This window comes from Octodon degus, unplaced genomic scaffold, assembly GCF_000260255.1.
Source record: "Octodon degus isolate 3935 unplaced genomic scaffold, OctDeg1.0 scaffold00109, whole genome shotgun sequence".
In the NCBI taxonomy this organism is placed as follows: domain Eukaryota; kingdom Metazoa; phylum Chordata; class Mammalia; order Rodentia; family Octodontidae; genus Octodon; species Octodon degus.
In genome coordinates this window covers 5,598,364-5,620,889 of record NW_004524685.1, presented here as the reverse complement: position 1 = coordinate 5,620,889, position 22,526 = coordinate 5,598,364, and the positions used below count along the sequence as shown (strand labels likewise).

Genomic DNA, 22,526 nt, shown 5'->3' with positions numbered 1-22,526 from the left:
AGATCACTTGGCCATGTGGACTTACTGCTGTGTCTCCTGTTCTGTTACATTGAACTAGGTTGCTTTCCCTCTTAGTTTCTTTCTCTCTTCCTAGTTTTCTCCATTTCTTTATTGGTATTGGGGGATGAAACCAGGGCCTCTCACATGCTACGCATACGCTCTACCTCTGAGGAAACCCCCAGCCCACACTGGTTTATATGTCTGTCCCTGTGCCAGTAACACACTGCCATTGTGCTTAATGTAGCTTTCCAGTGTATTTTTAAAATCAGAAAGAATGATCCCTCCTGCTCTGTTCCTTTGCAAAACTGTTTTGGCTCCATGGAGTCTTTTCTGGTTCTGATAGGAATATTAGAATTCTTTTGGACTCCATAAGAAATATCTTTAGAATTTTGATAAACATTGCATTGAATTCATAGATGTCTTTGGATACATTGTATCATATAGAATCTTCAAATCTTTGAACAAAACATTTTTTTGTATCTTCTAAAATTTTTTATCAATGTTTTATATTTTTCATTGTTTTACTTTTTTAGTTAAAATACTTTCTGATGCTACTGACATTGGGATTATTTTTCTAATTTCCTTTTCAGTTTATTTAAACTTTTTTAAAACATCTTGTTTGTTTATTTATTTATTTGGTACAAGGTCTTGTTACGCAGCTTCCACTCAGTAATCCTCCTGTCTCAGCCTCCCCAGTGCTGGGATTACAGGAGTACACCACTACGCCGGTTTCAGTGACTGGCATGACACACCTGGGTTTTAAGGGCCAGCACAGCATGTGGTACCAGGGATGGAACCCTGTCCTTGCACTTGCCAGGCAGGCATTTAGACTGACACGCTATCTCCCCAGCCCAGTTAGCTCATTATTAATGTATTAAAATGCAGCTGAATTTTATATTGGTTTGTATCCTGCAGTTTTAGTGAGTTGGTTTACTAGTTCTAATAGTTTTTCTATGGGGCCTTTAAGGTTTTCTGTATATAAGATCCTACCACCTGCAAGCAGGGACAACTTTATTGTTTCTGACACATTTGGGTGCTTTTCCTTTCTTGTTCCTGCCTAATTATAAAGATTTGCAGTACTACACATGCAGTTAAGTCTTCAGCTCTGTGTTGTGTGCCTACTGTCACCACTTCACACAGCATAGAGCTTACCTTGTGCCTGATCTTCATGGAAACACTTTCGGTTTTTTCCTGTTGGGTATGATGTTACATGTAGCCTTTCCACATATACCCTTGATCATGTTCAAGTAATTTCTATTCTGAGTTTGTTGAATTTTCATCACGAAAAGTTTTTTTTTTTTTTTCAGAACTGGGGATTGAACTCAGGCCCTTGAGCTTGCCAGGCAAGCGCTTATTCTACTGAGCCATCTCCCCAGCCCCATGAAAGTGTTTTAAAGTTTCTTTTCTTTTCTTTTTCTTTCTTTTCTTTTCTTTTTCTTTTCTTTTTTTTTTTTTTTTTTTTTTTTTTTTTTTTGGTGGAACCAGGGATTGAACTCAGGCCCTTGCACTTGCCAGGGAAGCATTTACTCCACTGAGCCAAGAGCCATCTCCCCAGCCCCTAAAGTTTCTATTGAAACACAATATTTGTACATCCTTAAGGATTACATCACAATAATTCAATACATGAATCCTGTGCCTAATAATCAAATCAAGGTACTAATAAACATTTCTCTGTCTACAAATGCTTTTGTTTTATTTGATACAGGGTCTTGCTACACAGTTCAGACTCGTAGTGATCCTCTTGCCTCAGCCTCCCCAAGCACTGGGATTACAGGTGTGCACCACGGGGCCAGCACGGCATGCGGTACCAGGAATAGAACTTGGGTCCTTATACTTGCCAGGCAGGCACTTAGGCCACCTAGCTATCTCTATGAATGTTAATTATTTTCATGTGTTGGAATTTTTAGTTATTTTCTTCTAATTATTTCTGAATGTATAGCATATTGTTTTAACCAGTAGTTAGCTACTGTGTGGTAGAAAATCGGAACTAATTCTTCATCTCTTTTTATGTCACCTATTTAGCTCCTCTCCATTCCCCTACCTTCTGCCTGTGCTAGTGAGTATTCTATTCTATTAGGTAGACTTTTTGGTTTTCATAAATGAGTGAGATCATAAAGTATGTGTCTGTCTGTGTCTACTATTTCACTTACCATAATGAGCTCATAGTGTGCTGCTGCTACAAACGACAGGCTTTCATTCATTTTATGGCTGAATAATATTCTGCTGTGTGTGTATGCCACTGTTTCTTTACCCATTCTTCTGCGGATGGGGATATTGGTTATTTCCTTATCTTTATTGAAGAGTGCTCCAGTAAATGTGGGAGTGTTTATTTTGTGTCTCTTTGGTGTAATGATTGATTTCATCTAAAAGGCTGTTCAATTTTATCCAATTTTCTGATCAAATAAAAGGATCGTTAGACTGAGGAGACAGCTCAGCAGTATAAGTGCCTGCCTGGCAAGCGCAAGGCCCTGAGTTCAATCCCTGGTACTGCATGCTGTGCCAGCCCCGTGCTGAGCCGGCCTCCAAAACCGGGCATGGTAGCACACACCTGTAATCCCAGCACTGCGGAGGCTGAGACAGGAAAATCACTACAAGTCCAAGTGTATAGCGAAACCCTGTACTAAATAAATAAATAAATAAATAATTTTAAAAAATTTAAAAAGGATCATTGATATCTATCCTTCATTCAGTTTATGTGCTATATCATGTTATTTGATTTTTATATGTTAAACTATCCTTTTTCTCCAGGAATGAGCTCCACTGGAATGATATGTTATTCTTTTCATGTACTATTAAATTTGGTTTGCCGATTTTTTTTGTTTTGGATTTTTGCACCTGTGCTTGCCATGAAGTTGGCCTGTAGTTTTCTTTCCTCATGGTCTAATGTTTTAGCTTCGGTATCACAGTCCTGCTGGCCTCACGAGGTCAGAAGTATTCCCTTCAGTCTTAATTCACTTAATCACTGTGCTCATCCCTGAGACCCAACACCTGCAGTTACTGGAGAAGTTTATTTTGGCTCATTGTTTACAGCCAGCTTCAGGACAGAATCAGCCCAGCAAGGGGATGCAGCAGAGGCCTGGGACTCACATCCTGGCTGCCAGGAAGCAGAGAAGGGAGGAGCTGCGGACGAGCTTTTCTTTTCTTTTTCTTTTGTATTTAGTACAGGGTCTACAGAATCTCTCTACCTAGATCGGACTCGTAGTGATCCGCCTGTGTTCAGCCTCCCAAAAGCTGGGATTACAGGTGCCGCACGCCACCACGCCCAGGCTCAATTGTCTGCTCAGCATGCCCATGGGTGGGGCCAGCACGGCATGGTGGGGACCGAACCCCAGCTGCTGCATATGCCTAAGAAGGCGCTTTAATCTGCTAAGCTATTTGGCCAGCCCTAGTTTCTATTTCTTTATGATGCCATCTTGGTAGGTTGTATGTTTCTAGTAATTTATCCATTTCTTCTAGGTTATCCACTTTGTTGACCTGTCATTTTTATAGTACTCCCTTGTGATGCTCTTCTTACTATGACATCTGTTGTAGTGCTTTTTTTTTTTTTATCTCTGGCTTAAACTGAATCTTCTTTCTATGTTTCTTAGTCTCGCCAGCAGTTTGTCAATTTTGCTTATTGTGTCAAATTCCAGCTCTTTAGTTTCACATTTTTTCTATTGCATTTTCTATTTTCTTTTGTTTATTTCTTCTGTACTCTATTAGTTTCTTCTTCCTGCTTGCTTTTTTTGTGCTTTTTTTCTAGTTCTTTGATGTGTAAATTTAGGTTATTTATTCGAGATATTTCTTCTTGCTTAATAAAGGCATTTATGACTATTTCCCTAGTAGGGCTGCTTTTATGGCAAGCCCTATATCTTGGTAGATTGTGATTGCATTCTCACTTAAGGTACTTTCTTATCTACTTTTTAAAATTCATCTATTGCTCCAAAGTGTGTTAATTTCGACACACTTGATTTTTCTAGATTTCCTTCTGTTACTGATTCCCAACTTCTTTCCTTTGTGATTGAAAACTGCTATTGCTTTGATTTCAGTCCTATTAAATTTGTTAAGACCTGTGTTATGACATAACATGGAATTTGTTGTAGAGAATGTTGCATATCTACTTTCAGGAAGAATGTGAATTCTGCTGTTTTGGGGATAAATGTTCTGTACACAACTGTTAGGTCATTTGATCTGTGGTGTTTTGTTTTGTTTTTCTAAGACCAACTCATCATGTAGTTCAGGCTGGCTTTGAGCTCACTAGGTAGCCTGGCTGGCCTTGAACTCGCAGTGATCCTTCTGCATCAGCCTCCTAAGTGCTGGGATTACAGGCACATGTTGGTCTGTAGTGTTGTTCAAGGCAGCTATTTCCATGTTGACTGATTTCTTAAATAAAACAATAAATGGGGGCTAATATTATAACTGTAACTGGTACATTTTTATTTTTCTTGGAGAAGCTAAAATTTCTCCTTCATGCTTTGTAGCTGTCTGCTTATTTGGATATATAACTTAATGATAAGTACCTCTTTGATTATTCCTTTCAATTAAATGGTAATTTGAGTTAAGGATTGAGTCTGTTTATTGTCTTTGATTTGTACAGTACAATTTGTCCGTTACAAATAACAGCCTTAGGGAATGTGTTTCAAAGAGTAAAATGTGTAAAACTTTACTTATTGAGGCATCATACCTTAAGTGTGGAAACAAAAGACGTTTCCGTCAAGGCCAACAGAATTCAGATGTTCACTATATATCTCTTAATCTTTGTGTTTGCTGCATAATCTCTTATCTTGCTACTGGAATACCTGAAATTGGAAAACTTGGTCTGTCTAAGCGATTGAGCTACACCTAAGTCTTTTGGAATAGTGATCATTATGCTATGATCAGGACTGAAGAAGCACATCCTCAGGCAACCTGTGGGCTGCTACCGGGACTAATAATTAGGATATGAACCATTCGTATATTTGTTTATTGTGAATTGTATATGATAGTAAATAGGAAAACCTAGCAGTTTGTTAACTTGAAAAGAATACTGTTATATACACTGGTTCAGAAAATTGTATTTGTACTAAAAGAGCAGGTAAGAAAAGAGCCTGTTTAGAATCCTTTGTTTTCATAAAGATGGGGTAAAATTGCCTATATTAGAGAGCTGTGTGATTTGTAAGGAAAGCCAGCAACTTGAGGGGCGATGCCTATCACAGGAGTAAAAATGATGCAGGAGGACCCCCTTGTATCCGCAGCTCCTGCTCCTGGTATTGCTGCTGGTTTCCAGCTCTAATGCTACTTATCCACATGCCTAGAACAGCCTGAATCACGCTGCCACGTTGATTTTTCATCCTTCCCACATCTATTCACCTTGTTCCTAATGTGACTTTTTGAAATAAGAAAGTGAACGAACATGACTGGCATCTCACAGCTGCCTTGAGATTACCCACTTCGTTAGACTATGAATTTTCTTATGAATGCCTGATTCATAATAGGTAGGTTACAATTTACTAATCTGTGATTGGAATAAACAAAAATGACTTCATGTATTTGAAGAGACTATTTAACTGGTACCTTTTAAAAGAGTAGGACTCCAATCCCAGGAAACCAAGCAGAGAGTTTAAGTGACATAAGAAAAGCTGTGGACATGGGCAAGGATAATACCCACCTGGGTTTCAATCCAAACTAGAAAATGATGGTTGAATTAAGTGTCTGGGTGCTTAGCTAAAGAATTTGAAATATGCAGAAGGCTTGATGAGATTCGCTTTTCTAATCCATTCACTGCTTGGATATGCTGCAACTAAATGCAACCATTATTTATCTGAATATTTACAAATGAAAAATGCTCTATCAAGAACCTTTGGATCATCCTTTCTCTTTTCAGGCCTGCCTTTTAGCCAGACCTCTGCTTCTTAGTACAAAGGGAGAGAGGAATGAAGATAAAACTAAAACTCACTTAGTCGCTTCTTTTGTAGTCAGATCACAGGCAGAGAGATCGATACAAATTTATTAGAATCAAATTAAATTGTCCTTAGCCAAAGGCTGTGTTAACTTATGGGCAAAGAATCAAGTGATTTAATTTTAAAATAAGTTATAAAGATTAAGACAGTGCAAAGGGTGCATTTCTGAACATCAAATAAATAACATTCACATTTAGCTTTCAGAAAAATAGAGAAACTTGACAAAATATTACTGTAATACATTACCCAATATCTAAAGTATCTTTTTCTTCAAACTTCGAACTAGAAGTGCAACAAATGAATGTAATTGGAGCTGTGACGCACATATGAATTTTATGTAATCCTGAATACCCTTTTGGCCTTGCTGGCCCTTAGAGTGCACATCACAAGCACGTATGTGTGATAGATTCAGAGAGACTTACAACTCTTTCCCACTTGCCTTTGCATGAAGGGAAATGGGGACGTTTTGCTGCCAGAACTTAAAATTATGATGTGCCGGCATGAAAAAGGCCCCAATTAACCTGCAGATAGCTGTCACATTGGTTATTTATGGCATGTCTGTCCCTGTGATTGTCACTCTAGTGCTCTTTAAAAGTGAAGTGATTATTTAATTAAGGGATTAATTGTTTCCCAGTGTGAATTATTCGCACAAGATAAAATTTTTATCAGTACATGATGTATCTAACCATATGCACCAGGGCTAAAAGATGACTGGGTTAAGTGGGAAGATTGATTTGATTAAGAGAGGGAACTGAAGAAAAATTCTGTGCTTCATTTCGCTAATTTTTGGTAACAAGGCATTATATGCATATGTAATTTTTTTTAAAGATTCCAATGCATGGAAAATATATATATAAATTTATCATTTTAGTGTTTAATGCTTTCTAACAAACATGTTGTCATGATGAACGTGAAAAATAAATGCCCAGTGTGACAATGATGTCTTGTCATCTCATCCATGCAAAATTAGCAGCCACAATGGAACCACCATCTGCCATTTAAATTCCTTCTGGACTCTGATATGCACAAATTATAAGAAAAATACGGAAAGAATGGTCCACTAATAAGGAAATAAAATTCATCATCTCAGTTTGGCCATAAATACCAGTCTTTGGATCTGTGAAGAGGTTATTATTGACTTGTAGACTGTAAGTAATTTCTGGTTGTTAGTCCATTTAATATGACAGGTCCTTGCTGTGTAACAACTGGCAGACTTTCGGTTCTGGCAAGCTACAGGGATGAAGACAGTCAGAAAAAAATTGCATAAGACCTCACATCATATGAGTGGTCTTAGGCAATTTTTTTCTCAATTATTTTGATCTTAAGTAGATCAATCATGAACTGGTTTTTAACCCCTTCTTTCTGTTGGGTGGCTTCCCTCACCTTCCATGTGAGAGTGACCAGCTCCACATGGCTTCTTTTTTTTTTTTTTTTTTTTTTTTTTAGAACCGGGGATTGAACTCAGACCCTTGTGCTTGCCAGGGAAGCGCTTATTCTACTGAGCCATCTCCCTGGCCCCACCACATTGCTTCTGTTCTTCATGGTACACTGTGGCTAACTGCAATCGATAGAATGGAGAATGAAGTCAGAATTCATTTCTTTCCAGGCACTTAAGAGTCCACTGGGGCTCTGTACTCAATGGTAGAAGTGAGCTGATTAGAAAACCTGAAAGATTTGTTAGGATAGTGAATTCCCAAACATTCCTCAAGTGCATTTTAAATATGAGGAAGAAGAAAAATGCTCCCATGAGAAGGATCCTCAGTGTCACTTATGATTGCTTATGTTAACATGATAATGAAAAATCCCAGCACACTGATCATTAAAAAACATTTAGACTGATTTAAGTATGCACAATTAATGCTTGACAATGTTAGAGTGAAATGTAGGATTCTTCTTCCAATAAGTGTTGCCTGTTAATTGGGAAGATGTGTATGCACACATACATTGGTGCATACAGACTTGGGCGTGCACTGCTTAGGAATCAGGTCTCTAAATTCAAAATGGAAAAAGAACCTTTTAACTAGTAAGCGTTGGATCAGTTTTTAAATTAAATGCTTTTGAGAAATGAGTAATCACATGTACCACTGGTCAGTGACTCATTTTCCTTTAAGAACAGAAGTTTTTGTTTTATTTTAATCAACTATTTCAGTTTACTACTGGGAACAAAACATTATTCTGGGAATACAGCAGCTAGATGTTTGAAGACCATTAGCAATTCTTCAAAGTCTAGGCAATTTCATTTCTACTAAATGTAAAACGAATATTTTCACCTTCCACTAAATCTTGAATCTTATCAAGTTTAATTCTAGGCCTTTTTTTTCTTATTCTCTCTAAAAGGATCCAGTGCCACCTAAATGCCTCCATCTCCCAGATGTGCACCACTAGTTCAGGCCTGTGCTTTGAACTCCACACTCATATCCCACCTTGAGTGGAATAGTTGCAGTTCAGGTGGGAGCTAAATCATCCCAGTGAAGGTCTACCATCCATTTAATTTTGTGGTGCCTGCATCAACTTTATTCTCAATGTCTAGTCTACCACTGAGTTATGTTGATTCCATTTATTGAATATTTTTATTTTTATGTATTTAGTACAGGGTCTATAGGGTCTCACTACACAGATCAGACTTAAAGTGATCCTCCTGTTTTCAGCCTCCCAAGCACTGGGATCACAGGCATGTGCCACCACAACCAGTCTCATTCACCATCTCAGCACATGCCGGGGGCAGGGCTGACAGTGCACACTAGGGGTTGAACCCTGGTCCCTGTGCCTGCCAAAGCAGGTGCTTTAATCCACTGAGCAGTCTGTCTGGCCCTTACTGAATATTTTTCAATTGACATTCTTCTTTTCTTTAGCCACCATTCTAGTTTGGATCACTGTGCTCTCCTGCTTAAGTACTTCAATGAACTTCTCACCAATACCTTTCCATCCCCTCTGATGTTCCTCCAATACCTTTTTTTTTTTTTTCAAAATATGAATCTTTTTTGTTCGCCTTGTTCACATAAAATTAGTTGACAACTTCTCATTTTTTCTTAATCCAAAGATCTCAGGGTGACCTCCGAGACTGGCAGCTGTATGAACCCCTCCTAACCTAGAATAATTGTCAGCTGACTTCCCCATATAGTTAATTTCTGAATACCTGGTAGCCCTGACCTCAAAGGAAACTTCCACAGCAAAGTGTCCCCTAAACAATAAACTGTCATGGGACAGGAGGGCTGTCCTTCCCAGCATTTTACGCAACTTGCAGCTGTACACTTCCTTTTATGATTATTGGTCAGTGTCCCGCAGGATTGTAAGGACCATCAGGTGTGGTCTGTGTCTGCTTTGCTCTTGGTTGTGGTCCTAGATGGAGAGGTTGAAGGCTTGTGGCTAGAAAGACAGCTTGCACTGTTTGGATTTGTCCTGATAGTCGCAGGATGCCTTTGAAGGATTTTAACCCAAGTAACGATGTAATCAGGTGTCTGCTATGGGAGACTCGCCTTGGATGAGGTTTAGAGACATCCAGGCAAAACTGCCAAAATGCACAGTAAGGCAGAGTCACAGCAACTATTAACCTTTGCTGTTATTTCTTCATTTCACTCTATCTCTCCTCTCTAAATCCAGTGACAAGGGTTGTTTTACATGAAACTGCTCAAATGTTTGACTATCAATTATTTCTTCATTTGAACAATATTGATTGGATTCCTAAGTACATGCTTGACTGTAGGAATAACAACAGTGAGAAGTAGGCCAGGCTGAGATGCGTATCTCTAGCTCTCTCTGACACATTCCTCCTTCGTGGGGGTTAGCCAGAGTGTAATCCAGTGTGAGGAGTAGGGTGGGAGGTTGATGGAGTGCTAGGACTCTGAAGAGGCTGTAACAAAATACTTCCCTGGTCGTGCTAGAAAACGCCTCCAAGAAGTAGACTTTGCACTAGCAGAAAGAAAAGGGTTTCACTGTAGAAAGTTAGGTGGTGGTGGTGGTGGGGGGGTCATTCTTAGTGACTGGGACAGAATGTGCAAGGCCCAGATGTGTAGAAGGGCGCCACTGGGGAAAGTCTTTCTCCTTGGATGCGTGGAGGGAAGGTGGCAGGAAATGAGGAGAGGAATGTTACAGTCATACTGTAAAGCAAATATTCACACTATGAATTGCAGTAGGCATATCAAGCTGTGGGGCGCCAAAGGTCATTGGATTCCTGTCACTGTTATCTGGTTTAAAAAATAGAATGTGAAGAAATTTATATGAAAAGTCAAGGGCTGGGGACGTAGCTTAGTGGTAGAGTACTTGCCTAGTATGTGCAAGGCCTGGGATTCAGTCCCCAGCACCACGCAAGAAAAGTGTTATATAAAAAGTCAAACAGTTTATTAGGAAAACAATGACTAATGCAGTAAAAGTAATAATTGGGGTCTGCGAGATAGCTCAGTGGTCTCAAGCGCCTGCTTAGGCAAGCGCAGGGACTGCAGTTTACCCTGGCACCACATGCCATGCCAGCCCTGCCCCCAGGGTGGGCTGAGCTACTCACACGCACACAAAAAAAGAGTAATAATCATCCAAAACCAAAAAACAGAAGAATCTTGGTCCTGCCGGCAGTAGCTGGTTTTGTGCCTCTGAGGGAAGAGCGGGCCTGGGCCCCCATTGGGCTGACCCCGACTAGCAGTGAGGTCTGAGGTAGTGAGCATGGCACAACTTCCCGCAGGCCGTGCTATGACCCCTGTCTGGATTTGTGTCTTGCAGTTCCATGGAGAACGGGAGACCACCTGATCCTGCAGACTGGGCTGTGATGGATGTAGTCAATTATTTCCGAACAGCAGGATTTGAGGAGCAAGCTCGTGCTTTTCAGGAGCAGGTACCTCCATCTGGAGAAACATGACAAACACAATTACCTCCCTTGTCACTGTGGGCAGAATGGGAAGAGGACCAAAGAGCAGTGAGGCTTTAAGAAACTGAAGGCAAAGGGGGGATGCAAATGACAGAGGAACAATTCCTTCCCTCTACCACTGGCCTTAGTCCATTGAACTATTTCAGCAGGGCACCTAGCAAGGCACACTGCAGAATTTAGAATAGTATTCTGTGTGGCCCTATGCAAGTAATTATAGCTCTCTGAGCTTAGTTTCCCATCTCATGCGAGGCCATCAACAACTAACTTTATAGGAAGTTGTTGTAAGCACTAGAGGACAAGATGTAAAAATTGCCGGACAGGTCTGGGCGTAGTGCTGATATGTAAGTATGTGAATTGCTTTCCCTGAGACCCAGGATTGTTAATACAAAGAGGGAGAAAGAAGCAGGATTTTGTCCCACTTGTCCAGGTGATGGACCACTCCATCTTGCTGGCTGAACCAGATCTGCTGAGGTGGTCCTCCAGAGACTTTGACCATGAGAGGCAAGTTGGGGACATACTGGGGTCCACCCAAGTCGGCTATGTAGGGAAACACAGAATTCCTATTTTTCTATGAATGGGTGTTGTAGTTTTCTCAGTATTAACTTCACTTTTCTAGCATTATAACCTCAAATTGAAAGATGTGTCTGGCTTTTTCTTTCATGTCCTTTCAGTATTAGTTATTTCTCAAGCTAGTAGATATATGGCCTGAGTTTGGATAGGGTATTTTTTCTATTACCACATATTTTAATCTTGTCAACCACCATTTCCTGCAAACCGGAACCTTGTACATATGTATTTTTTTGTTATTTTGGAAAATTTGCCAAAGTAGAAATTGCAATCACTTTACACCCACCAGAAGAACTAAAATTAGAAGACTGATATTGCCAAATGTTCACAAGGATGTGTAGCAACCGGAACTCTCCTACATAGTTGGTAGGCGTTTAAAGTAAACACTCATACATCTACCCCATGACCCAGCAATTGTGCTCCTGGGTATTTACCCAAAGGAAATGAAAACATATGTCTATAAAGAGATTTGTACAAAATTGCTCCTGGCAGCTTTCTTATAATAGTCAAAAATTGGAAGCCTGTGTATACATCAACAGGAAATGACTATGCGAATTATGATGTGTTCATACAATGGGACAGTATCAAGGCACCAAAGAGGAATGAATTCCTGACATTTACAAAAACTTGAATGAGTCTCGGAATACTACACTGAGTGATCGAAGTATATTCAACAGACATAATGCTGAATTGATCCATTATATTAAATTTTGCAAAGAAAATAATTATAATGACCTCTGGACAGGTGCGAGTGGGAATGATTAGGAAGAGATGTGAGGGTCCTTTCTGGGATGTTGATGTTCTGTATCATGATGAAGGCTTGGATTACAGCTCACTGCGCTGTATACTCCAGTCTATACAACTGTGCATAGTTGTACATTACATAGTCTACAAGTTCTACCTCAAAAGGAACGCAAGTATAAAGGCATTAGAGAATGATACGGCAACCTGATATATTTGAGAGCAGGTGTACTGATCTATACATCCAGATATATAATTAAATAGAGGTGTCACTGCATGGATAGCTTTGTGAGAAAGTCAGTACCAAAAATATTTATTGTACAATCTTGGTGGTAGGAATATGTATGTTGCTCTAAAACTATGACAACTATTCTTTATGTTTGAAAATTCTATAATTGTAGCGGAAAATAACAGCTCAAGTTGGAAAGTGGAAGGTACCAGCTGGAACATATTTTACTTTGATTTTTAATGGTGTAATGTCTACTTGTGTCATTGCAACTGAGTGTCTCTTAAAATTACATTTGAATAATATTGTAAAAGGTTAACAGAAAAAAAAAAAAGACTTAGCTAATAGGTCTCTTGGCCAGATTCCCAGATGTCCAAAAGCTTTTCAAGTGGAGCTTTTGCTCAGATTCCCCTGAGGCAGATGTCCCAGAGTGGGGGACAGTGTGCTCCCTGGAACTTCCAGATTCTGCGCATGCCCTCAGGCAGGACTGACCAGCTCTGAGATTGACCCAGGAGCAGGACTTTTCTCCCATGGATGACATCATTCTGGGCACTAGAGACACTGAGATGAAAAGAGGAACATTTCATTCAGAAATCCTCCAAAGGTGAAACAAAGATCTCCTTGCTACAGTGGTGAGTCTGCCAACCCAGGAGCCTGAGAAATGAATTCCGAGCACACTGACGTTTTGCAATCTTGGCCCAGAAACTCAAGTTCCATCATTCTTACAGAAGGGTACTGGGGTGGGGTTGAGGGGTGAGTTGTGATTATTCGCTGGAAATTACCCAGATCTGAAATTTCTGAAATGACTGTTGCTTTGCCTCATCAGAAGAAATAGAGGGCAAAGTAGGAGTCACTGGTTAGGCTCAGGCTAGTCAGACAAGTCATTGCTGTGATTTGCATGAGGACTGTGAATTGTCCTTGTTAGGCTGCCGTCACACACGTTAACGTGCTTCTCCCACCAATCAATATCACTTCCGGGGTCTTCCTGGCAGTGGCCTCAAGCAGATAGGCAGATAGCTTTCTGTCACCAAATGCATCCTGACAGGAAGACTACAGACCACCTCCAGCCTAAGTTCATGGCAACTTCTGGGTACATTTCTGGGTCATAGCAATGGAGAGCCATAGAAGGGCCAGCCACAGTCTGCGATCTTCAGAGGGAGGGTTTTGCCTTACTATCTGACATAATTAGGACAGGGATGGAGAAACGTCACTAAACCTATCTTTGCAAAGAGCCCATTCAGAAAGGGCAGCACAGTAGCCAGTGACATGAGAAGCTTATTGTTTCATGTCTATTACAAACCACATGATTGTGTCCACCCAGATTCCTGACATGAAAACCTCCTCTGAAGTGTGAGGGTACCAAGAGGCAAGACTCTGGGGAGGTTTAGGTTTGGATGAGCTCATGAGGTTGGAGCTCCATAATAGGACTAGTGCCCTTCTTAGGAGAGCCACAGAGCTAGACACCCCTCCCCACCACTGTGTATGGATAAGCAAAAGATAACCGGCCATCTGCAAGCCAGGAGAGTCTTCACCAAGGTAACTCTGCTGATGCTCTAATGTGAAGGTACTGACACTGATGCCAAACATGTGCACCCAAAAGTGGACTGACTTGGGTAGGAGAATCTGTCCTCGTGGTGTGGCCTCAGAGTACAGTGCTGGACACTCGCCTCTAGCAGCCTGGCTTTTGAGAAGTAAAGGGAACCCAGGAATTTTACTTTCCTAAGAGTTTTGATCTTTAAGAAAGACCATTCAACTTACTCAACACAATCTCCATCTTCCTCAGAGAACATTTATGATAATTACTGGGTCAAACTCTGAAAGCTGAATTTGACAACGTGAGTCTCTAATGCCATCTGTATTAGTAATGTTTATAGATACCAGTTAAGAAATTGTGGTATTCCATTATAAATTAGACCACACTGGATCCTCACCGCGAGTTCCAAAGACAGTTCTCCCTGCTGTGGCGTAGCACTTCATTTCCTATGCCTCTGTCCTTCTGATTCACATAAAGTGTATGCAAAGAAGACGTAAGATAGAGAACTGCCATTCAATCACTGTAAGTGACATCAATGTTTTCATTTCTAAAACAATATTTATCTCTGAGATCATTTCTTTCTGAGTGTCATGACAAAATAATCTGCAGCCCATGAAAACAGGAAGAACACTATGAGCCCGAGCTGCATAGTGAGACCCTATAACAACCAAATATGTTACAATAATAATAATAATAACAACATGCAGCCCAAGGTGACAAATTAATTTTATTCTATGACTTCCTTACTTCAAGCCACATTAATAAGAACAATATTTTATTCTGAAATGTCCAAATGGTTAAGTCATTCATTTGAAACATGAAGGTTGGTGGCATTTCTTTTCAACTAACTTATTACTAACTTTGAGTCAATGTCTAAAGTCACTGACTCAATGAAGATAAATAAAATTTCTTACTGCTACAGATGGCCAAGTCGTACTACCTATCTCAAAGCGCACTGGTGAGGTGGGAGGTCAGTGAGAGTCCCACTGAGCATAGATCCTAAACCATGCCTAGAATGAATTCAGCCAAAGTGGTTCCAGACTGATATTCCTAAGCAGACCAGAGAAAAAGCTAGGTTTTGTGGGGCCTCAAGTTTATGCAATTCTAAGATTCCACCTTTAAAAAATACATTGCAAAAGTATGAATACAAAGTGTTAAACAGAAATTTGAGCTTCATGGTAAGCCAGCTCTGAACTAGGCCACTTTAAACCTCACATATTGGAAATTAATAACTTTACTAACATCTAATAATACCAGTATTGAGAATGTCCAAATAGCTCTGATGCTTAATATGTCTTAGTAATTGAAGACTATTGAAATGCTTAATATATTTTATGACATAATAAGTAGGGAAGTGGCAAGGAGACTCTGCTGATACAACTTTTCAGTCTATAAATATTCAGCAACAATATGAAAATAACAAGCAAATGGGTGAGGTTATGTATCAGTGCTTACTCAAAAAATTGATTTTATGCAAGACACACAAATATAGAGTTCACAAGACTGGCTTACAGTGGCCACCCAGTCAGGTGTGGAGGAGAGCAAAAGGGCTGTGCACTGGGGACCCAAGAGTCCAGTCAAAGGCCTGGAGCTCAGGGACGTGTCCTGTGCAAGTCCATGCCAGGAGGCCAGAGGGTCTGCACTGGAAGCCTGGAGACACTATTCAAGGTGAAGACAAAGACTGGATTTCCTCTGAAGAAACAGAAGTGAGCATTCCTTTTTCTCCTTCATATGTTTAGGGCATCCTGTCACTCTAGGATAGCTCTTCTGTCTTTAGTAAATCCTCTCAGCCATACTCAGAGCTATGCTGATCTAATTTAGTTGGCTGTTTCCTACTCCGATTGACATGGTCAATTAATGTCACAGGCTAACAGTTGGAGAGTGGCCAAGAGAACTGAAAACAAACTGAGAAGCAAAGGGCCTTTTGAATTTTTATTGAAATATAATTGATTTCTATAACATAAATGTATTAGTCAGCTTTCCAGTTGCCGCACACAATAGGCAACACAACTGAAAGGAGTAACAATTTAATTTAGCCCCTGGTTGAAGGGATTCCATCCACAGGCAGATGGCTCCAGCCAGAAGTCTCATGGTGGAAGAGGACGGTGGAGCAAAGCTGCTTAGCTCATGGAGGCAGGAAGCAGAGCCGGGAATGTTGCCAGAAAGGAAAGAGCAAGGGGTCCTAAGTAATACCCAAGGGCCGGGAAGATGGCTCAGTGGAATAAGCGCTTCCCTGGCCAGCACAAGGGCCTGAGTTCAATCCCTGGTTCTGCAAAAAAGAAACAACAACAAAAAAACCAAACCAGAGCTCGTCTCTATGGCCCACCCAGACACACCCAGGAGCCTGCCTCTCTTATCTCTTCAGAATTTCTTACTCTAATCAGGCTGACATTTCAGGATTAACAGTCACATTAAAGGCCCTAAATGGTTATTTAGATCATTCATTCGAAATGACAACAGGTATAATACATAACACTATAGCCAGGTGAGAGATGCTCATTTATATGCTCAGTTATTTCCAAAGTTGCTGTAGCTTTTTGGAATATTCACTAAATATGTATAAAACTATTGAAGTAAAATAGTGTTTGTTGATATGATTGGCATTATTTTACTTGAATAAAAGCAGTTGCAGGTATGAGAACCAAATGAGGAGCACAGAGATTTGGAGCCGTGTGAAGACTAGACAGCATGACTTGGAGACCTAGAACAGCATGGCCTGAGAGCCCAGTTAACTTGCAGTAGGAGAGGCGAAGCAGGAAGTTCAAGAACAAGACTGAAAGTGAACAAGGCTCCCGATGGGCCTTGGCTCGGACAGGACAGACTTCCCCCAAGAGCCATCAGGGAATCACTGAAGCGTATTAAGCGGGGAGTTCCCTAATGGGATCTGTGTTTCTGAGCCTCCTGATTAGTGGTAACCTATAGGGTGGCTTGGAGGACAAGGGAACCAAAAGCAGGAAGCTGTGATGGAAAGGAGGGTATAGATTAGCAGGTACAGTTACAACTAGCTTGATATTTAATAATGACACTAAATTGTGCCCCATGCATCCTTTAGCGATTACGTTGCGAGAGCCCCGGCGTGTAATTACACGACTTAGACATCCTGGGTGATATAATCACATATAATTTTATTAGTCCTCCACTATATGTGTTGTCATCGGCAGAAGCATTGTCATATGGTATACAACTGTACATAGAAAACAATCACGAGAAGGTAATAATGGCCAATAGTGGGTTAAAATTTGTTAGGTCTCTTGCTCTGCCACAGCTGTGGGCTTGAGCCCAGCACTTGCAGGTAGGAGAGGGCAGGAGCTCCAGTTACAGCCAGGCTTCCAGATAGGGAGGTTGAAAAGGGGTGTCATTCACCAGAATATGTACAGAGAGAAGTTTTAAAAGGGGTAACAGTTTGGGACACATTACATGTGAGCCTGTAAGTGGGCGAAGAGACACTGTCTACAGACACCTTAGGGGAAGAGTTAGGCCTGGAAGCAGATGAGAATAGTCCTCAGCAACAGGAGGGAGAGAACAGGAAACCAGAAAGGGCCAAGGGCAGTGCCCTGAGGAATACTGAAGTTTGAAGGATGGGAGGGGAAAGGCAATTTGGAAAGGAACTGAGAAAAAATAATCAAGACAGCAGGGAGGAAATCGGTAATAAGAGGTTTCATAGAAATCATTCAGGTTTAAGAAAAATTAAATAATCAAGGTCAAAATACTTCAAGAAGGTCAAGTGTAGTGAATCTGGGAGTGATGGTGAATTGCAAATGGAATTATAATGGAGTTGCTGAGGAGGAGTGTGGAGCACAAGGCGAGGGGCAGCAAGCAGAGCGCAGGCCAGGGGCTGAGGAGAGTTGGAGGCTGCCTGGGCCGGGAGGCCCTCGCCTAAGGGGGGAGACCGTCAGACTTACCTCCATGCAGGAAAGTAGCCCAAGGAGTGGAGTAGGTTGAAAGGATAGGAAATTGAGCAAAGTGAAATGAAACAAGCCCCTTAAGGGTATGAAAAGGGATGAGATCAAAAGGGTTTGGGGAGCAGGCGCGGAGAAATTGGAGCTTTCGTACATTGCTGATGGGAATGGAAAATGGTGCCGCCACTGTGCGAGGCAGTTTGGCAACACTTCAAAAGTTAAGCATAGAACTACCCTGGACTTCAGCAGTTCCTCCCAAAGGAATTCAAAAGATGCTCCTGTGCCTAGTCTCCTTTGCCGCATTGTTCCCAGTTATCAAAGGTGGAAACCACCTACCTGCCTGTAAACAAGCAAATAGGTAAGCAAAAGATGATGTGCCCATAAGTGGAATGTTCAGTTGTTAAAAAAAAAAAAATGAAGTTTGTCATAGCAGGAATGAACTTTGAACACCGTGCTACGTGAAATAAAACGGACAAACACTGTACAATTCCATTTATATGAAATAGCTAAAAAGGCAACTCCGGAGAGACACAAAGTAAATTGGAAATTATCAGAGGCTGAAGGGATGAAAGAGTTACTTGTTGGTAGGTAGTTTCTGATTGAAGTGACAGAAACAGTTTAAAAATAGAGTGGCGATGACTGCGCCAGAGTGTCAGTGTAATTATACTGTCGTGTACTTAGAAATGGTCAGCATGACATTTCATGTAATACCCAGTTTATCACAATAAAATATTATAAAATGCAAAATTAGACACTATATTCATAGTGATTCATTTTCATTAATATGCAAATATCAAGAAAAGACTATAACAGAGCTAGTACAGAGCAAGACATGGCAAAAACAGTGTTTCTCAGTGTGTCTGTGAAGGAGTTTGCAGACGAGATTAGCTTGGAGTCAGTAGACTGAGTAGAGGAGTCTGCCTTCCTCCATGCGGGTGGCCATCGCCAGTGCATCGATGGCCCTAACAGAACAGAAAAGGTGGAGGAAGGACAACTCCACCCTCCTGGGACACACATCTTCTCCTGGCCTCAGACACTGGTGCTCCAGGTGGGTTCTTAGGCCTTCGTATCCTGAGAAGGACATCATCCTGCCCCCCACCCCCATTCTCAGGCATTCAGACCTGGATTTAATTATACCACCAACTCCCTTTGTTTCCCAACTCGCGCCTTGGTCATAGCTACGCAGTATCTTCCAGCTTTTGTTTCTCTGGAACAACTTGTCTTCAGAGACAGAAAGAAGGTTACCCACAGCTTCTGTGTTTTTAAATTAAACACAAAGGAAGCACCTTTTCTCAGAAGGGAGAGGGGAGAACAGGGGTATAACAAGGAACTAGAAAAGAGTTGTAGAGGCTACTAAGAATTTGGGAGAATAAGGATAAATAAAAGGGTTGTTGAGATAGATGTACTGGCTCAGCTGAGATTGGTAAATTGCAAATGTGTGCAATTGCACCTCCCTGGTTGTTTTGGTTTTATAGCTGCATTGGGTAGAAGAATTAGAAAAGCTGGAGAACTGGACTTCTTCACGAGGAGTGAGATGTGTGGCTGGGCACAAGGCAAGCCAACAGCCTCCTCTGAAGGCTGTTTTAGAGGGCAAGAGGAGAATAGCTCCCATGGTCAACCAAGAGATTCATATGAAAGAAGAGTCTGAAGGAGACTCATAACCCTGGAGAAAGTGGAATAAAATGAAAAACTGGGTTTAATGGAAGTGAGGAGGGAAAGAGAGAAAGGAGACAGAGAAAGGAGAGAGAGGGAGAGAGAAGACAGAAGAGAGGTAGAGAGAGAGGGGGGAAAGAGAGAGGGAAGGAGGGAGGGGGGGGGAGAGAGAGAGAGAGAGAGAGAGAGAGAGAGAGAGAGAGAGAGAGAACAGTATATTGAGATTTTACTATCCCAGAAGTAGGATTGTTCTGATGGATGACATCATAAAAGTAGATTCTAAAAGTGAAGATGCAATTGTAGAAATGACTAGAGTCAGCTAACTGATGCCCCAAGTAGATAAAAACACATGCAGTGGTTTAACTACAGCAGTTTATTTCTTGCCCATAAAAGAATCCAGTGTGGCTGGAGGGAATGCCCTGCTTCACTTTAATTCAAAGCCCCAGACTTCTGGAGGTGCTGCCACCTTCAGCTGGCAGCTCTGAAGTTCTTCGGGCCGTGGGGACAAGGAGGAAGGGGACAAGGAGCACACTTTGGTGGTTGTGGAAGGCGGGCCTGGAAGAGATGTGCCTCCTCCCTTCACATTTCATCCCACAGAACTTAGCCCACACACAGTGACAAACTAGTCTGGGAGCTGTGAAGGTGTGTGTCCTACAACAAGCACAACAGTGAGCAGCTCCGCTATCCTTCAGGTCACAAGTTGTTCATTTTTAAAAGCTGTTTTGGTGCTGTCACTTAGTTTAATTCCTAAATTCGGAAATAAACTTCAAATAAGGCTGTTACCAGACACAAGATGAAGTCTTATCTGACAGTACATGGTCAGACTTCCTTTCTAACTGTATTCCCCCAACCTATCCTTTTTGTAATCTATTTAGATTAATTTCTGTGACCCAGTTTCTTCACTTGATTAATGACTTTTTATTCTTTTACCTGAGTTAGAAATGTGTACAGATTACTTTTTCATAAATCATTCACTTTTGTGCCAATGACAAATACTACATAACACAGGGAAACACGGACTCACTGAAGGTACTAGTCATCACACAAAGCCGAATCCATGGTGAGTTTGAATCACATGTGAGACCCATCTGGCTTGTGATAGCGTAAAAACGTTTTGAACCACGTGTATAGTTTCTCTGTTAACAATCCAATCAGCATGCTTGCTTGTGCGCTCTCTCTCTCTCTCTCTCTCTCTCTCTCTCTCTCTCTCTCTCTCTCTCTCTCTCTCTCTCTCTCTCTCTCTCTCTCTCTCTCTCTCCCTCCCCCATCTGTCTGTCTGTCTCTCTCTCTCATGTGTACTTTTAAAAGCCTCCCTAAGATGTATAGTTTCACCCCAAAATTTTCCACCAATAGCAAGGCAGGCACAGCTGAGAGTCATTGGCTTGGAACTCTGAGGTCACAGTCACTCCAACCCAGTGATCTGTGAGCTGGGGAGTGGGGGTGGCCTGTGAAGGACCCACACCACTGAGAAGGAATTTCTCCTCCCCTCCCTGAAGAAAACTGCATCCCCAAAACCATGTGGTAAGATTTGAAAGTATAAACTTGAACAGTTCACCATCTTCCTTTCCAATGTCCTATGCAATCCTGCAGAAAATAAACTCTGCATCTTGGTGGGGAATGACTGTTTGAAGAACCATGGTCAATTACTACAAAGTACTGGGAGTACCTCAAAATGCTTCCTCCTCTGCCATCAAAAAAGCCTATCACAAGTTGGCTCTCCAAGTCCATCCAGACAAGAACCCGGAGAATAAGGAGGCAGCTGAGGAAAAATTCAAACAAGTAGCAGAAGCCTATGAGGTCTTGTCTGATGCCAAGAGGCGCAATGACTATGACAGGACCAGAAAGAACTGCACCCAAAGAGACAGTGGAAGAGTTGGCAAGAACAAAAGTCATCTGGAGGAAGACCTGTACTTTGAGAGGCCACACAATGTCTTTGACAATGTCTTTGAAGATGATTACCCCTTCTCAGGAGATTATTTCTCCACTGGCCACATGCATAGGCCCAAGAGATCCCAATCCTCATTCTTTGATGTGACCCCCATATCGGACACAGGATTTTCCACTTTTGTAACCCTTGGCTCCAGATCAAGTCACTCTATTGCAGAGACATTCGTACCCTTTGTAAGCAGTGGAATGGGAAGTTTCAGACTGGTCACCACTTGTAGTCAGATAGTGAATGGCAAGAGGGTTGTTACAAAGAAAGTTCTAGAACATGTGAGAGGAGGAGACTGAGGTGGAGAAAGAAAAACTATTTCATCCAATCCCTTCATGTCTTTGGTAATGAGTTTGGTGGTGTGTTCTTTGCAGGGACTTTGGTATGAAACTGGTATGTCTTGATATTTATCAAATATAATTGGAATCTGAGGGTGTGAATAAACAGAGCTCTGAACGGGAATAAACAGAGGTCTTCTTAGTCCAGATCTCTCCTTTCACTAAGGAGGGGCATTATAGGCCAAATAGTAACACAGGAAACGGAGTTGAACAACCAAGTCTTCTGAGTCTCTGTTGAGCCACTGTTCCCTTTCTTCCACACACTGGCACAGTCGAGACCACCGCAAATGTGGCCTTCTGAAGTCAGATGCAGCGCTCTTCTTCACCAATCCTGTGGACTTCCTTCCATTTCTCCCCTGGCCTACCTTGTTATTGCATAGTTGCCTCTTTCATGGAGTGCTTTTTCACTCCCAGCCTCTTATTCTGATGTTTTTCTTCCTATGCCACCTTTCTTCCTACCCATTTTACATAGGCCTCCTTAACACAGACCCTATCAAAAGCAGGCTTGATTCTTTGTTACTTTGAATTTGAAAAATATGACAAGGAGAAAGTGAAATATGGGACCTAGGGTCTCTCTACCACTGAGTTACATCCTCAAAGCTTTTTCCACATACTTTATTTTGAGACAGGGTCTTACTAAACTGCCTCGGTGGAACACAGACTTGGAATTCTCCTGCTTCAGTTTCCCTAAATTCTGGGATTCCAGGCATATGTCACTGTGCCCAGCAGGGATGGATGGATAGATAGATACATAGATATATATATATGAGAGAGAGAGAGAGAGAGAGAGAGAGAGAGAGAGAACAGTATATTGAGATTTTACTATCCCAGAAGTAGGATTGTTCTGATGGATGACATCATA

At 41.4% G+C, this 22,526-nt stretch overlaps 1 protein-coding gene across 1 annotated transcript in view; it reads left to right on the top strand.

Annotated features, from left to right (window-relative positions):
- Positions 1-22,526, top strand: part of Samd13 (sterile alpha motif domain containing 13) — a 50,689-nt gene that overhangs the window by 18,700 nt on the left and 9,463 nt on the right. Inside the window, exon 3 of the mRNA XM_023724345.1 lies at positions 10,629-10,740. Coding sequence (XP_023580113.1) covers positions 10,629-10,740 — 112 coding nt within the window. The remainder of the gene's footprint in view (positions 1-10,628; positions 10,741-22,526) is intronic.